Below are 17,844 nucleotides of genomic sequence, written 5' to 3' on the forward strand. Positions count from 1 at the left end.
AAATACCTCGACTCTGTGTGCTATTGGCTTGCGGGCCGCGTAAACGAACCCCGTTTGTGGGACAACAATAAAGAACACGCTGGAAATTAACGACCACGTCCACTGGCTGAGATTAGACATCTAAAGGCTCAAGAAGGTGAGGTCAGTCAACTAAGAATCTAAGCCCCCTAAGACGGTACTATAACCTCTAACACGACTTTCTGTATTCGCCGTGCTTGAATGAGTGCTACAAGGAAAGCAAGAGAAAACAGGCTCTGAAATACAAAACGTAATATTCGAACACACATCCCACACACACCCCGGAAAAGCAATTATATCAGGCTCATGAACCCACGCTTCAGGAACTTTCCTTGAAATAGCATTCTGTGGCCCACCCTAGCAAAATGGAGGGCGATTGCAGGCATACGACACCTTTGCGTTGCTCCCAGTTTTTCTTCTGCGCCTATTTTCCCGCTAGTCGGGAAACTCAAGTCCCGACAGTATTTTAGAACGGGATGAGAGCAATGGAGTGCTTCAGTGACGACACTGAGCTAATGGCTGCATCATTAAACTGCTGGAAGACCTACAGAGGCAGCTAATACCGAAACAGGAAAGTTAACGGACTTGAATGGGTGATTTCTCATTAGGCCACATAAATTAAGGGTCTGCATGCTTCATAGGCATTTACACCTAAACAATTAATTCGATAACGTGAAGGAATCGGCTAGGAAGGGGCGATGACGACCAATAGGAAATGACACGCCTCCCGTGCTTGTGTTATTTCTACCGCAGGGAAAAACGTTTTTGTTATGGTGATACAATGTAGAGATAAAGTGCTCTTAATATTCCGTGCAGCCCATTACCAGTCTTGACCGTTAGTTCAAAGGCATAATCTGCACCACCATTTGCTCAGCAATAAGCAGCAGTCGTGCTTGCAAGACTTTTCCCTCACCCTTTTGCAGATCAAAAGTGTCTCATACCAGAACGACACCAGCCACATTAGTTTCCCAAACCCCCAGCCATAGCACAAGGCAGCAACGAAGATCCCCCCTCACAAGGAGTCCTCCTCAGGGACGGCCCTTCGCTCTCGACTTCGTTGCTTTTCGGCTGCACACCGGAGGCCTCTCTCAATCAGCCTCCATTTCGCCCCACTTTGTTTTTACGTTTTTTTTTTTGTTTGTTTGTTTGTTTTGTTTTTTACAGCCTTACACGGTACAGACCGTGCTTACACTTAGGACTTGCTGCTCCATTCTAGAAACAACATTAAACAATGGGGTGTTTTTATCCAGCTGTCAACCAGTTCCCAAGTCCATCGCTTCGGGAAAAAGCCATCAGGAAGGTCAAAATCTGAAACATCAAGCACCAATCCCACTTTCCCGACTCCATCATATAGACTTAGGGCATCTCATTGTACACGGTAGGGATCTGCGTTCAACATCAGGAACTCATACCATTTTAGAGAACACACGTTCCACAAGAAAAACCTCAGGTGAAACTGAACGAGCTATGAACCAAGAACCGCCGCCGGTACCTGCCTGCTCTGAGTGTCAAGTGAACAAATGCAAACCACCGACGTTCAGCATCAGCAGAGCTCATTCCACCTGAGAGCTAAACCACACTTGTACCATTTCACCCAGCACAAGCTGAATGGCAAGGACTTCTCCACTGAGCCTACGCGTGTGACAGGCGGTGAGGCAGGAAGTGCCGGTTCCCGCTGCCTGCTGCCAGAAAAGACACGGCAGAGGATTACTTCACCGGTTGACGGAAAGAGAGCGCGTCATCAGGCGCCCAAGCGGCCGAAGGACGAGCAAGAGCCCGCTCCCCTCGGCGCGAGGTTAGGAAAGGCTCAGAGACAAGGACTGCGCGGGCTTACAGACCTGCGGGGCCTCGGCGTCCGCGGGCGGCTCTCCCGCGCCGGCGCTGCTGGTCGGGCTCCGCTTCCCGCAGGGCTCCGCGCCGAGAAGCTCCTCCGCGGCCAGGCTGGGCAGCGGCGGCGGCAGCCAAGCGCCCTCGGCGACGGCGCGGCCCGGCGCCACGCACAGGTTGTAGGAGTAGGGCAAGGTGCCCTCGCAGAAGTCGGCCGGGAAGGCGGCGCCGGCCACGGAGAAGCGCTGCGCGCCCAGGCAGCGCAGGACGGCGGGCGGCCCGGCCCGGCGCACCCGCGCCAGCACGGCCAGCGCCACGCTCAGCAGGAAGAGGGCGGAGAGGAGCGCCAGCGCCAGCACCAGGTAGAACTGCAGCTCCGCCGGCGAGTCGGCGCCCGCCGCCCGCTCGCTCAGCTCCGGCAGCGCCTCCTGCAAGCTCTCGGCCAGCACCACGTGCAGCGTGGCCGTGGCCGACAGCGCCGGCTGCCCGTGGTCCTTCACCACGGCCACCAGCCGCTGCTTCGCCGCGTCCCTCTCCGACACGGCCCGCGCCGTCCGCACCTCGCCGCTGTGCAGCCCCACGCGGAACAGCGCCGGCTCCGGCGCCTGCACCAGCTCGTACGACAGCCACGCGTTGCGCCCCGCGTCCGCGTCCACCGCCACCACCTTGGCCACCAGGTACCCGGCCTCGGCCGACCGCGGCACCACCTCGAACGGGGCCGCGCCCGGGGCCGCCCCCGCGCCCGCCCCCGCGCCCGCCGCCGGCCACAGCACCCGCGGCGCGTTGTCGTTGCGGTCCAGCACGAAGACGCGCACCGTCGCCGTCGAGCTCCGCGCCGGCGCCCCGCCGTCCTGCGCCCGCACCGCCACCGCGAACTCGCGGCACTGCTCGTAGTCGAAGGAGCGCTGCGCGTACACCGCGCCGCTCCGCGCCTCCACCGACACGTACGGCGCCGCGCCCGCCGCGCCCGCGCTGCCGCCCGCCAGCCAGTAGCTGACGCGCCCGTTGGCGCCCGCGTCCGCGTCCCGCGCGCGCACGCGCAGCACCGGCGCGCCCGCCGCGTTGTTCTCCGCCACGTAGGCGCTGTAGGCGGCCTCCTCGAACACCGGCGCGTTGTCGTTCACGTCCGACACCTCCAGCACCAGCGCCGCGCGGCTGGAGAGCGCCGGGCTGCCCCGGTCCATAGCAGTTATGGTCATATTGTATGCGGAGACCTTTTCTCTGTCCAGGGTACTAGCTATTATTAGTTTATAGGTGTTCTCTGATGACGGTTCTAGTCTAAATGGTAAATCACCGTCAATGTTGCAGTTCACTTGTCCGTTATCTCCCGAGTCTCTGTCACGGACATTGATCACAGCTACAACTGTGCTCGGGACCGAATCTTCGGGTATCGGGTTCAAGATAGGGAGGAGGGAAATGGTTGGCGCATTGTCGTTCACATCTAGAATGTCTATGTGCACTTTGGCGTGCGCACTTAGCCCTCCTCCATCCTTGCCTTCAACACTGGCTTCGTAATATTTCCCCTCTTCATAATCTAAGGGGCCTGTAACCTTCACGTCCCCTGTCCTGGAGTCCAGCGTGAAGAGCTGTCGAGCACTGCTTGCGATGTCACTGAAAGAGTAGGTAATTTCTGCATTTGTACCTTCGTCGCCGTCAGTAGCTTTCACCTGAAAAGCTAAGGAGCCCTCTGGCACGTTCTCCAGCAGTCGAACTTTGTAGATCTCCTTGGTGAATAGTGGCGGGTTGTCATTTGCGTCGGTCACATTAATCTTAATCTGGGTGGTCCCAGACCGGGCTGGATCCCCGCCATCCACCGCTGTCAGTATCAAATGGTGATTTCTCTGTTTTTCTCGATCTAAACTTTTCTCCAGCACTAATTCCGGCTGCTTCGTCCCATCAGGACTCTCCCTCACTACAAGGGAGAAGAGTGGGTTGGGAGTAAGTTGGTAGTTGTGTAATGAATTCGCCCCAATATCGGGGTCTCTGCCACTGCCCAGTGGGAACCTGGCCCCAGGAGGCGTGGACTCGATCATTTCTATGGCAATAAATTCTCTGTCAAACTGCGGCGCATTGTCATTGATATCCTGGATAGTAACGCTCACATGAAATATATTGAAAGGGTTTTCCACGACTGCCTCCAAACTGAGGACGCAGGACGACAAGGCTCCGCAGATGCCCTCTCGGTCTATCCTCTCGTTTACCAGCAGATTTGTATTATCGTCGCCGAGAGTGAAGTACTGCTTTTCGCCACCAGAGACTATCCGCAGCTTGCGTGCCGGCAGGTCGGCCGGGCTCAGCCCCAGGTCCCGCGCCAGCGGCCCCACCAGCGAGCCTCTGCCCAGCTCCTCGGGGATGGCGTAGCGGACCCGCTCCGGCACCGCCCGGCAGCACAACGGCAGCAGCACCGCCAACAGCGCGACCCGCCCGGCGGCTGCCCGGCCCTGCACTGCCGGTCGGACCTCCATCCTCTGCTTTGCTGAAGCACCTTCTGCAGAATTTTTATTTAGGCTTCCCGAGCAGCTGAATCAGTACCTGAGAGAAATAAATATATGAAATCCCTGTTGTCAGTCGCAGGACAGGCTGAGTCGGGCAGTTCCTGCTCCTCTCTCTGCTCTGCTCTGTGCGGAGCGGCACTGCGCGGGCGCTGGGGCCGGGGAGGAGCCGACGGCGGAGCCGCTTCTCCGCCTTGGCCAACAGTGACACCCTGAGTCCGTGCCTGAGAACCGCAGCATCCGCGAGAAAGAGAACAGCCCGAAGGTCCTGCTACGCGCGTCCTTAAATTGCACTCACAGGTGGGTTGGAAAATACAGTAGCGCGAAACAGTAAATTTGTATCTGTGCTGAAACGATAATTCCCATTGCCTGAATTCCTTATACTTGCAAGTCTTCTGCAGGACAAATCCTCCCCTGTTGCTCGGAGGATGTGGGGCAGGATCTCTATCTCTGCCTCACAGTGATCTTACTGGTTCTAGAGTGAGGGCGCGGGCGTCTCCCCGCTGCCATCTCATCACCACAGTTAGAGAAACGGCAGGACGGGAAGAACGCTGAAGCACCGCTCGTAGATAGAGGATTTATTTTCTATAGCTGAGAGATCCCGAGCTAGCACTCAGCTTTCCCACTTTGAACGGTGATCGCTGATGGACGAGCGAAGCCGGGAATCTCAGCCACTGAGAAAACCACAGCTGTCACACCAGACCTGCCAGATCCCATCTCTTTCTACATTCAAAACCCCGGACCATCTTATCAGTGCCATACAACCCAGCTCCGAATTTCTTTTTCTGTACCACGTTCTCATCTCCTAAGCCGGCCATTACTTACTGAAGTGGGTCTCAAACCTTAAGAATATTTTTCTGGCAAATGTCGACGGCGGTTACAGTTGCTTGAACAAGCCAAGAGAAAACAGAGAGTTCTCTCACGAAAAGCCCTTGTATCTCCCCTGTGCATTAAAACTTCGTCTCTCTTATGGTGAAGAAAAAAAAGACCTGAAGGAAGGCTGTATCACCACAGCCCCTTTTGCAGAAGATAAGAAACGGTCAGAAAACCCTCCAGACTACCTACCCAGTGAAGTAGCTCTCGCATATACCCCAACGCTGACTCTCTGTAGATGCCAATGTGAAGACGTCCTCACCTTCCCAGTAAGGTGTCGTTAGAGAATATGTTTTCTTGCTAACCCCGGCCATTCATCCAGTGGAGGATAATTCCTTTTCCTCCAGCTGCACCTATACAGAACTCACGGTAACAAATGAATAACCTGTCAGAACGAGGAGCTGGTTTGAATTTGTAGTGTTTCAGGAGTCAAGTAGCAAGCATATGAGCATCTCTACACGAGGTCGAGAGAAGGATGTTGATATTTATATAGGACGGGGGGACTCTATTGAAACACGTCACGGTCAATTCACTGCCTCCTATATGGCGAGAATTGCTTATCACAACCCAGACACGCATTTTCATGCATCTTCACCCACGAAGCGCCCTCCAAATCTCTGTTTCCAAGCGGAAATTGATGTCTCCTAGTTCCAGGATTTTCTCTTCCCCCTTGTACCCGAGCCTGAGGGCAACAGCACAGTTAAGTCCCAGGAGGATGCAAGTAAGAACCAGTCTGCATCAGAGAGGGAAACATTTTCTTCCCACAGGCATATCGCATGTGAGTTTGTGGCTGATGGACGGCAGCAGAAGGGGGTAATGACTACAAGGTTAGGTCACGTGAAGTATAAGGTTATGGCTCAGTTTACATTCCCACCACACACAAAACCGCCTGTAAAATTCACAATATTTTGACAAGGTCTAGAATCGGCACAAAAAATCTGTGCAGCCCTTCACCAGGAACATTAAAGTATGATTTTCTCTCAACTTGAAAGCTGTCATTTTTATGTGACAACAGTTTACTTTGTTTAAAACGCAATGATACAATGTATCACCAGCTTAAATAGCAGAATAACAAACACAGAGCAACGTAATGTTATTCATTAATTATATTCCTGAAGTCCTAAAAGCCTGTTCAGTCCATGATGAAAGATCTGTAATGGAGGAAATAAGGCCAGCCGCTTCCAAGACAGCCTGTTTGGTAGTCAGGCTTTCAGAACAGAATTGCATGTTTGGCAGGAAAAAATATTTTAAAATTATAAGGAAATCAAAGAGTAAAATATTTTATATTCTTAGATTAACTCGCATTCAGAAATTAGACACACGATAAACAGATTGTGATGAATCGTACTTTCTTTTAAAATATTTTCCATCTGTATGCTAGTAAATATACTCTATTTCGATGTCTATGCCTGTACACTAATCGACAATTACATTCATATCGAATCCAAAGGTTAAGTCACAAAGCCCAGCAGCGGGAAAAAACTCGATGGGATATCAGAGGAATTTTTCACTATGTAATACTAATCTATTCGTAGAACTTTAAGGGTCCTTCAGCGGGATTGATTAATTAGTTTGTTGAAGGTGGATTTCCAAGTAATCTGGGACTTCAGAGATGTTGACTTTTGGGCTACAAGGTTGTTAACAGCATTTGAGAGCTGATACAGAGGATGGCAATGAAATTGTGGGAACTGGGTACTAGCAAGTACTTAAACAATTCCAAGGAAGTATCAGAGGAAGACCCAGAGACTGAAATTTCCTTCTTCAGTTGCACTCGCAACGGAACCCTCCAGCCTTTGAGAAAGCTAGATACAATGAGCTCAGCCCAGCAGGTAGAGAACATGGTACTTAAAAAAACCCACAACATACACAGCACACATTCAAGGGGAGACATTCACGAGCTGGCGACTATCGTAAAATGTGATTTCCAAGACTGCGAAGAGTGCATTTAAAAATGTCATGGCTAACCGAAGAATCGTAAGCACCGCGTACACAATAGAAGGTTAAAAGAGATTAAGGTACCTGAAAGGAAACTTGGCCACCATTCTCGGCAACATGATCTCCTGTAGGGACGAGATCACCCAAAGCCTCAGCCGGTGCCCGGGCCGGGAGCGTGTCGCAGCAGCTGCCGGCCGACAAGCGGAGCTGGCTCTTGCGCGAGTCGGCGGTGAGCGACACCTCGTGCGAGTAGGAGTGCAGGAAGGCGCGGACGCCGTCGATGCCCACGAAGTGCGAGGCCGGGACGCCGCGCAAGGCGCCGCTGCCCGCCGCCAGCAGCTGCGAGCGGCGCCAGCGCCGCAGGCGCAGCGCCAGCAGCAGCAGCAGGAAGGCGAGGAAGAGGCAGGACACGGCCGCCACGGCCACCACCAGCCACCGCGTCAGGCTGCCGGCCGGCTCGCCCGGCGCCGCCGCCGCCGCGCTGCCCAGCTCCGACAGCAGCTCGGCCACGCTCTCGGCCAGCACCACCGTCAGCGTGGCCGTGGCCGACAGCGCCGGCCGCCCGTGGTCCTTCACCACCACCACCAGGCTCTGCCGCGCCGCGTCGCGGGCCAGCGGGAAGCGCGCCGTCCGCACCTCGCCGCTGTGCAGCCCCACGCGGAACAGCCCCGGCTCCGTCGCCTTGGCCAGCTCGTACGACAGCCACGCGTTCTGCCCCGCGTCCGCGTCCACCGCCACCACCTTGGCCACCAGCGCCCCGGGCTCCGCCGAGCGCGGCGCCAGCTCCACGCCCGCCCAGCCCGCGCCCGGCGCCGGCGCCGGCGGCGGGTACAGCACCTGCGGCGCGTTGTCGTTCTCGTCCACGATCACGAGCCGCACCGACACGTTGCTGCTCAGCGCCGGCGCGCCGCCGTCCTCCGCCCGCACCCACAGCCCCACCTCGCGCACCTCCTCGTAGTCGAAGGAGCGCAGCGCGTACAGCGCGCCCGTCTCCGCCTGCACCGACACGTAGGACGACAGCGGCGCGCCCCGCACCCGCCCCTCCGACAGCCGGTACCGCACGCGCGCGTTCTGCCCCCAGTCCGCGTCCGCCGCCCGCACCGTCAGCACCAGCGCGCCCGCCGCGTTGTTCTCGGGCAGCCGGGCGCTGTAGCGCGCCTCTGCGAACACCGGCGCGTTGTCGTTCACGTCCAGCACCCGCAGCGCCAGCACCGCGCTGCTCCACAGCGCCGGCGACCCGCCGTCCGCCGCCCGCACCGTCACGTTGTACTCCGCCACCTCCTCCCGGTCCAGAGCCCTCGCCGTCACCACGCGGTAGTAGTCCTCCAAGGACTTCTCCAGCCGGAACGGCAGGCGCTCGCCGATGCTGCACCGCACCTCGCCGTTCGCCCCCGAGTCCCGGTCCTGCACGTGCAGCAGGGCCACCACCGTGCCCGGCGGCGCGTCCTCCGAGATCGCACTCAGCGCCGACGACACTGTCAGTTCGGGCGCGTTGTCGTTCACGTCTGTCACCGTGATCGCGACTTTGGCCGTGTCGAAAAGGCCCCCGCCATCTCGTGCCTGCACCTCCAGTTCGTGCGAGTCGCCTTCCTCGAAGTCCAGGCTCCGCACCAGCATGATCGCTCCCGTCTCAGTGTCTAGCTGGAAAATCTGCAAGGCTTTCACTGAAACGGTATGAAACGAATATTTCACGCGCCCGTAGATGCCCTCGTCGGCGTCGGTGGCCGTGACGGTGACGAGGGTGGAGCCCACGGGCACGTCCTCCGGCACACGCAGCGTGTACTCCGCCTGGCTGAACACGGGCACGTTGTCGTTCGCGTCCAGCACCGCCACACGGATCCGCGCCGTGCCCGTCCGCGCCGGCTCTCCGCTGTCGCTCGCCCTCAGCACCAGCTCGTGAAACGCCACCTCCTCTCGGTCCAGCGCCTTCGCCAGCACCAGCTCGGGACGCTGCTCCCCGCCGGGACCCGCCTGCACGGCCAGCGAGAAGTGCTCGTCGCCGCTCAGCTCGTAGCTCTGCAGCGAATTCCCTCCCGAGTCCGGGTCGTGGGCCCTGGCCAGGGGAAACCGCGACCCCGGGGCTGTCGTCTCGCTCATTCTCAGCTCCGTTTCCGCCTCTCGGAAGCTGGGCGCGTTGTCGTTAGTGTCCGTGATTTCCACTTCGATGCCGTAAACCTGCATTTCTCCCTCCACTATCACCTCACAGCGCAGCACGCATCGCTGCACACTCTCGCAGAGCTGTTCTCTGTCTATCCTCTCCGCCGTCACCAAATGTCCCGTCTTCCCGTGCAGAGCGAAATACTGCGTCCTACCTCTGTCTAGGATGCTGAGGTCGCGTTCGCGGAGCGCCGGCAGCTCCAGCCCCAGGTCCTTGGCCACGTCGCCCACGAACGAGCCCTTCGGCATCTCCTCGGGAACCGAGTAGCGCAGCTGCCCCCACGCCGCCTCCCACGCCGCCACCAGGACACACCACAGCAGGGCTCTCTTCTGCTGGCCCCAGCTCCCTCCTCTCTCCGCCATTGCATAGCCCAGCAGCATATGCCCGCTCGCCCCTGCGCCCACAGGAGCCGGCCTGCGGGTCACCGCTGCCGCCGTGCTCCTCCCGCTCGTCTTCCCCCGAGCAGTTCGGTTCGGCTCGTTCCCACCACGCTGCTTCGGTCGCAGACCCTGCAGCCCCGCGGCTCACTCGCCGTCTCGCCGCTACTCTGGCGGCCGCCTCCCGAGCCTTTCGGCCCATCATGAGCCAACAGCGACACTCGCAGCCGCAGACAGCAACTGCAGCGCTCTGGCGCTGCGAAGCGGTCCTCCGCCTTTCTGGCTTCCCACTCCTGCTCAGCCGACCGCGCCTGCTGCAGCCCCGCGTTTGCCATCATTCCTGCTAACAGGGCTTACAGATTCGGGGGGCATGCATGCATTCAGAATAGTCTCTCTGACAAGTCCTGGCCACCGCATTGCTTCATAGAATGACGAAGTGATAGAATGATATAATGACAGAATGATAGAATAGTATCATAGCATCCTCGAATCCTAGAATGATTTGGGTTGGAAGGGGCCTTTAAAGATCATCTAGTCCAATCCCCCCGCAATGAGCAGGGACACCTTCAACTACATCAGGTTGCTCAGAGCCTCGTCCAACCTGACCTTGAACGTTTCCAGGGATGGGGCATCTACAACCTCTCTGGCCAAACTGTTCCAGTGTTTCACCACCTCCATCATAATTTTTTTTCCTTATATCTGGTCCAAACCTACTCTCTTTTAGTTTAAAACCATTAGTCCTTGTCCTGTTGCAACAGGCCCTGTTAAAAAGTCTGTCCCCATCTTTCTTGTAAGCCCCCCTGAAGTATTGTAAGTCTGCAATCAGGTGTCGCCGGAGCCTTCTCTTCTGCAGGCTACACAACCCCAGCTCTCTCAGTCTTTCCTCACAGGAGAGGTGTTCCATCCATCTGATCATTTTTGTGGCCCTCCTCTGGACCTGCTCCAGCAGGTGCCTGTCTTTCTTGTACTGAGGACACCAGAGCTGGATGCAGTACTCCAGGTGGGGTCTTCCCAGTGCAGAGTAGAAGGGCAGAATCACCTCCCTCGAACTGCTGGCCATGTGGCTGGTGACGCAGCCCAGGATACAGTTGGCTTTCTGGGCTGTAAGCACATATTGCTGGCTCATGTCCATTTTTTCATCCACCAGTACCCCCCAAGTCCTTCTCTGCAGGGCTGTTCTCAACCCTTTCATCCCCCAGCCTGTATTGCCATGACCCAGGTGCAGGACCTTACACTTGGCCTTGTTGAGCCTCATGAGGTTCACATGGGCCTACTTCTCAAGCTTGTCCAGGTTCCTCTGAGTGGCATCCTGCCCCTCAGGCATGTCAACCGCACCACTCAGTTGCATTGCATGTCATCTGCAACTGTGCTGAGGATGCACTTGATCCCACCATCTATGTCACTTCCAAAGATATTAAACAGGACCAATCCCCATATGGATCTGTGAGGGACACCATTCATCACTGATCTCCATCTGGACATTGAGCCATTGACCACCACTCTCTGGATGCAGCCATCCAGCCAATTCCTCATCCAACAAGCAGTCCACCCCTTAAATCCATCTGTCTCCAATTTAGAGAGAAGGATATTGTGGGGGACTGTGCCAAAGGCTTTGCAGAAGTCCAGATAGATAATCTTCCCTTGTCCACTGATGTAGTTGCTCCATCATAGAAGGCCACTAGATTGGTCAGGCAGGACTTGCCCTTGGTGGAGCCACGCTGGCTGGCTGGATTTACCTCCCTGTCCTCTGTGTACCTTAGCATAGCTTCTAGGAGGATCTGTTCCATGATCTTCCCAGGCACAGAGGTGAGGCTGACAGGTCACTAGTGCCCAGGGTCCTCCTTTCTACCTGCAATGTTTCCCTTTTTCCAGTCACCAGGGACTTCACCTGACTGCCATGACTTTTGAAATATCATGGAGAGTGGCTTGCCAACTACATCAGCCAATTCCCTCAGGACTCTGGGATGCATCTTGGGTCCCATAGACTGATGTATGTTCAGGTTCCTCAGGTGGTCTTGAACCTGCTCTTCTCTTACAGTGGGAGGGACTTTGCTCCCCCAGTCCCTGCCTTGAGGTCCATCCACTGAAGAGGTGTGGGAAGAGAGATTGCCAGGGAAGTCTGAGGCAAAAAAGTTGTTGAGTACCTCAGCCTTCTCCTCATCTGTTGTTACTAGTTTGCCAGCCATGTTTGTTGGAGGGGTACACTTTCTTTGACCTTCCTTTTCTGGCTGACATATCTATAGAAGCTCTTATTATTATTATTATTCTTTGAGTCCCTTGCCAAGTTCAGCTCCAGTCATGCCTTGGCCTTCCAGACCCACAGCCTTCCTGACCCCATCCCTACACAACTGGGCAACATCCCACGAAACCTGTCCCTGCTTCCACTGCTTGTGCATTTCCTTCTTGCCCTTTAGTTTGACTGGCAGGTCTCAACTCATCCATGCCAGTCTCTGGTCTTCCTTTCCTGATCTCTTATACATGGGGATCAAGAGCTCTTGTGCTCTATGGAAACTGTCCTTAAAGATCTACCATCTGTTTTGCTCCCTTGTCCCTGAAGGCGGTTTCCCAGGGGGTCCCATTGACTAACTCCTTGAACAGATGAAAGTTTGCTTTCCTAAAATTCAGGGTCCTGACTTTATTCTTCGCCTGACCCATATCCCTCAGGACTGTGAACTCCACCAGTGCATGATCACTGCAGCCCAGACTGCCTCCAGTCTTGACATCTTTGATTAGCTCATTTGCACTGGTGACCAACAGATCCAGTAATGCATCCCCCCTGGCAGGGCTGTCTATTATGTGGCCTAAGAAGTTATCCTTCCTAAACAGCACCTCTGATTAGCCCCTCAGGAAAGCTCAACAGTGTGTTCAGGCCCTCCAATGCACAAAACAGCCTCCCCCCTCATAGGGTAAAAAACATACTAAACCATCTAGTTAGGAACTGCACCAGGCACCCAGACACTCAACTTGGAATGACCCAAGAAGCAGCAGTTTTACACCAGGACGTGCTGGTTCCTTGTGATCTCAGTAAGAGAGACACGACGACTCTCTTGAAATGTCATTCACAACTCTGTTTACTACAGCTCATACTATTGGAAGAGATTAGCATAGATAATCCTATGCCCCTTTAGATGCAGAGAGTGCTGAGCAGAGTAGCTTCACAGAGGACTCCAGCCACACAGAACATGGTACGCAGACCCTGGTCATAGAAAAGAAAGAGTGCCCCTGTTTCAGTCATTCAAGCCATTACAGGACTTTATTACGAGAAAGCAATTCTATTCCCCATTTCTAGTGTCACAGTAAAAGAAGTTTGCATGCAGACTTCTTGCTTGCAAGTAGCTTTCTCATCAGCAGCAAGTGGGAGCTGCCTGCAGGTTCCTCTGTTACAATGACCTGGCTGAGCTTCTTCTGCTGACCAGAGATTTATGCAGCACAACACAGAACAGGACAGCACAGCACAGGCCTGAGCCTTCCCAGAATAACTGGATAGTGCAACACTCAGTCCTCGATGTACATTGGTCTTATGCTCAGCATCACTACACCAGCCTGCCCTCAGGACTTACCTTTTATCAGGACCTTTGTGGAAGAGATGATTGTAGTCCTCTGTCTGCATTTCCCGAGACTGAATCCTCTCCCTGGTAGCAGTTTTTGCTCATTAAATGCCCACCTCCTGGGGATCCCCCAAATACTCCTCCAAAGGAACATGTAAGCTGTCTTCCTTCTCTCCATCCCCCAAAACTTTTAGATCAAAAATACCTTCTTCTCAAAACTCTTACAGTTGTTACCTGCAGCTGGAGCTGTCAGGAGACTTGGAAAGCTCACGCCCCCCACCTGACTGCCTTGCAGAGGCCTTTGCACACCCAGGGCCCCGCTTCAGGTAGGGGCCAGGTTCCTCCTGGCCTCCACCTCCATCTAACTGCGCTCTGCCTCAGCCACAAGCTCAGTGCTCAGAAGACCCGCACCGCACAGGCCTGACAGCAATTCCCGGCTCCCCCTAATTTCCCTGAATGCACTCTAGCCCTCATCTCCAAACTGAAGCAATGTACCCGCTCAACCTTACCTCAGCCCGGGGACAACACGAGAAAAACACCTCCCAGCCCTTTAAAAACTTTGACAGAGCTTTCCCAGAAAGAACCTCTCTGCAAAGACTACTGTCTCCACACAAGCCATTCGATTGTCTTCTTTATTTCACTTTTACACAAAAGGGTATCCCTGTTTACAACAGTACAGGTTATAACTGCAGCACTACACAGCGTGAGGGCTTCTGAATACTCTGGTGCCACACCGCCTTCATTCAAACCATCCGTTATTATACATGCGGTGACAGTCTTTTTTCAGAGGAGTAGGCAAGGCAAGGCTCAAACGCAGGGGGTCAGCAAAACCACTACCATGGACTTCCGGAGGGCAAACTTTGGCCTGTTCAGGACACTGGTTGAGAGAGTCCCTTGGGAGACTGTCCTGAAGGGCAAAGGGGTCCAGGAAGGCTGGATGTTCTTCAAGAAGGAAGTCTAAAAGGCTCAGGAGCAGGCTATTCCCATGCGCCACAAGATGAACCGTCAGGGAAGACGACCGGCCTGGCTGAACAGGGAGCTTTTGCTGGGATTCAGGAAAAAAGGAGGGTTTACCATCTCTGGAAGAAAGGGCAGGCAACTCAGGAAGAGTATAGGGATCTTGTTAGGTCATGCAGAGAGAAAATTAGAGAGGCAAAAAGCTCGGCTAGAACTCAACTTGGCCGCTCTCATAAGAGATAACAAAAAATGTCTATACAAATAGGTTGGCAACAAAAAAAGAGCCAAGGAGAATATCCATCCTTTGTTGGATGCAGAGGGGAACATTGCCACCAAAGAGGAGAAGGCTGAGGTACTTAATGCCTTCTTTGCCTCAGTCTTTAATGGTGAGACCAGTTATCCTCAGGGTACTCAGCCCCTTGAGCTGGAAGACAGGGATGGAGAGCAGCCTATATCCCCCATAATCCAGGCGGAAGCAGTTAGTGACCTGCTATGCCACCTGGACACTCGCAAGTCTATGGGTGTCGTGGTTTAACCCCAGCCAGCAACTAAGCACCACGCAGCCGCTCACTCACTCCCCCCCCATCCAGTGGGATGGGGGAGAAAATCAGAAAAAAGAAGTAAAACTCCTGGGTTGAGATAAGAACGGCTTAACAGAACAGAAAAGAAGAAACTAATAATGATAATGATAACACTAATAAAATGACAACAGTAAGTAATAAAAGGATTGAAATGTACAAATGATGCACAGGGCAATTGCTCACCACCCGCCGACCGACACCCAGCCAGTCCCCGAGCGGCCAAAAAAACCTGCCCCCCCCCTTCCCAGTTCCTAAACTAGATGGGACTTCACATGGTATGGAATACACCGTTGGCCAGTTTGGGTCAGGTGCCCTGGCTGGGCATGAGAAGCTGAAAAATCCCCGACCATAGTCTAAACACTACTGAGCAACAAATGAAAACATCAGTGTTATCAACATTCTTCACATACTGAACTCAAAACATAGCACTGTACCAGCTACTAGGAAGACAGTTAACTCCATCCCGGCTGAAACCAGGACAGTATCCACCCCTTATTCTATACCATTGACGTCATGCTCAGTTCCCATACCTTTAGTTACATTCTGATCAATCATCACCACCTTTCCATCCCTTTGAGACATATGAACAATTATATATATATATAAAAGTATATACACACAGACATATCAGTTCTTTAGTTCATGGGTTATGTTCATAAAATGTTTGTTGAGTTCATTTAGTTTCCGACTCTGGGCTCCATCTGTCATACCAGTCTGTCTGGGCAGGAGGGATGGTGCAAAGTCCTCTCAGTCGGTAGAGCAGAATTGGGCTTCTGTGCGGTGTGAGGAGCAGATGACATTTGATGCAGCAGGAGGATGGTGTGCACCGTTGGATTGTTGTATGCTGGAGTCAGTTCTGGTTCCACCTCTACGGCGCTTTGCTCAGTTTTATCACAGTTCTTTCTTGCTTGATCCAAGTGATTCTTACTATAGTACTATGGATATAGCATATAACAATTATAGTAATGATAACATACAGTAGCAGGGTTATATAGCAACTAATATCATACAGTTTAATTCTGGCTATTTTCACCTAAAATCAAATCCCCTTGAGGCACACATCGGACTTCCCCATCTTTTCGCATCACCCACCAAGTGCACCCAGGCCCTTGAGCAAAAGCAATCCCACGAATGGGTTTACCTTTGCCTGAGGCAGGAGTAACCCAGACTGTTTTCCCTAACATGTTTTTCATGTGCACTACAGGGACTTTATCCCCTTCTACAGTATGTAAAAATTCTGATTGGGCAGGGCCACTCCGATTGGCAGATCCTCTGGTGTTGACTAACCAGGTGGCTTTTGCTAAATGTGTATCCCAATGTTTGAAGGTTCCAGCCCCCATTGCTCTCAATGTAGTCTTTAACAGTCCATTGTATTGCTCAATTTTCCCAGAGGCTGGTGCATGATAGGGGATATGATACACCCACTCAATGCCATGCTCTTTGGCCCAGGTGTCTATGAGGTTGTTTCGGAAATGAGTCCCATTGTCTGACTCAATTCTTTCTGGGGTGCCATGTCGCCACAAGACCTGCTTCTCAAGGCCCAGGATAGTGTTCCGGGCAGTGGCATGGGGTACAGAGTATGTTTCCAGCCATCCGGTGGTTGCTTCCACCATTGTCAGCACATAGCGCTTGCCTTGGCGAGTTTGTGGGAGTGTGATATAGTCAATCTGCCAGGCTTCCCCAAATTTATATTTCGGCCATCGCCCTCCATACCACAGGGGCTTTAACCGCTTGGCTTGCTTAATTGCAGCACATGTTTCACATTCATGGATAACCTGTGCGATAGTGTCCATGGTCAGGTCCACCCCTCGGTCTCGAGCCCATCTATATGTTGCATCTCTTCCCTGATGGCCTGAAGTATCATGGGCCCATCGAGCCATAAATAGCTCACCCTTATGTTGCCAGTCCAGGTCCACCTGAGCCACTTCAATCTTGGCAGCCTGATCCACCTGTTCGTTGTTCCAATGTTCTTCAGTGGCCCGACCCTTGGGTACGTGAGCATCTACATGACGTACTTTTACAACCAGATTCTCTAACCGGGACGCAATATCTTGCCACAGTGCAGCAGCCCAAATGGGTTTACCTCTGCGCTGCCAGTTGCTCTGCTTCCATTGCTGTAACCACCCCCACAGGGCATTTGCCACCATCCATGAGTCAGTATAGAGATAGAGCACTGGCCACTTTTCTCTTTCAGCAATATCTAATGCTAGCTGGATGGCTTTCACCTCTGCAAACTGACTCGATTCACCGTCTCCTTCAGAGGTTTCTGCAACTTGTCGTGTGGGACTCCATACAGCAGCCTTCCACCTCCGATGCTTTCCCATGATGCGGCAGGACCCATCAGTGAACAGGGCATATTGCCTCTCATTTTCTGGCAGTTTATTATACAGCGGGGCCTCTTCAGCCCGTGTCACCTCCTCCTCTGGTGACATTCCAAAATCTTTGCCTTCTGGCCAGTCCGTGATCACTTCTAAAATTCCTGGGCGACTGGGGTTTCCTATGTGAGCCCGTTGTGTGATCAATGCGATCCACTTACTCCACGTGGCATCAGTCGCGTGATGTGTAGAGGAGACCCTCCCTTTGAACATCCAGCCCAGCACTGGCAGTCGGGGTGCTAAGAGGAGCTGTGTCTCAGTACCAACCACTTCTGAGGCAGCTCGAACTCCTTCATACGCTGCCAATATCTCTTTTTCAGTTGGGGTATAGCGAGCCTCGGATCCTCGATATCCTCGACTCCAGAGCCCCAGGGGTCGGCCTCGGGTCTCTCCAGGTGCTTTCTGCCAGAGGCTCCAGGTAGGGCCATTCTCCCCAGCTGCAATATAGAGCACATTTTTAACATCTTGTCCTGTCCGGACTGGTCCAAGGGCTACGGCATGAACAATCTCCCGTTTAATTTGTTCAAAGGCTTGTTGTTGTTCAGGGCCCCATTTAAAATCATTCTTCTTCCGGGTCACTTGATAGAGAGGGCTTACAATCAAACTGTAATTTGGAATATGCATTCTCCAAAACCCCACGACACCTAGGAAGGCCTGTGTGTCCTTTCTATTAGTCGGGGGAGACATAGCTGCTATTTTATTA

General features: G+C 53.8%; 2 protein-coding genes across 2 annotated transcripts; both read right to left on the reverse strand.

The window, feature by feature from the left end:
- Positions 1-1,347: 1,347 nt before the first annotated feature.
- Positions 1,348-4,438, reverse strand: LOC142044207 (protocadherin gamma-B5-like). Its single transcript, XM_075056409.1, has one exon. The coding sequence runs from the start codon at positions 4,308-4,310 to the stop codon at positions 1,815-1,817; it is 2,496 nt and encodes an 831-aa protein (XP_074912510.1). The 5' UTR covers positions 4,311-4,438; the 3' UTR covers positions 1,348-1,814.
- A 2,782-nt stretch (positions 4,439-7,220) lies between these two features.
- Positions 7,221-9,665, reverse strand: LOC142044541 (protocadherin gamma-A2-like). The gene has a single exon (XM_075057130.1). It carries the CDS (start codon positions 9,663-9,665, stop codon positions 7,221-7,223), a length of 2,445 nt encoding a protein of 814 aa, XP_074913231.1.
- Positions 9,666-17,844: the final 8,179 nt, after the last annotated feature.

This window comes from Buteo buteo, chromosome 24 (genome assembly GCF_964188355.1).
Source record: "Buteo buteo chromosome 24, bButBut1.hap1.1, whole genome shotgun sequence".
In the NCBI taxonomy this organism is placed as follows: domain Eukaryota; kingdom Metazoa; phylum Chordata; class Aves; order Accipitriformes; family Accipitridae; genus Buteo; species Buteo buteo.

What these genes read in the sequence shown, in the direction of transcription:
- LOC142044207 (XM_075056409.1), bottom strand. Translation starts at nt 4,310, where the DNA reads ATGGAGGTCCGACCGGCAGTGCAGGGCCGGGCAGCCGCCGGGCGGGTC.
- LOC142044541 (XM_075057130.1), bottom strand. Translation starts at nt 9,665, where the DNA reads ATGGCGGAGAGAGGAGGGAGCTGGGGCCAGCAGAAGAGAGCCCTGCTG.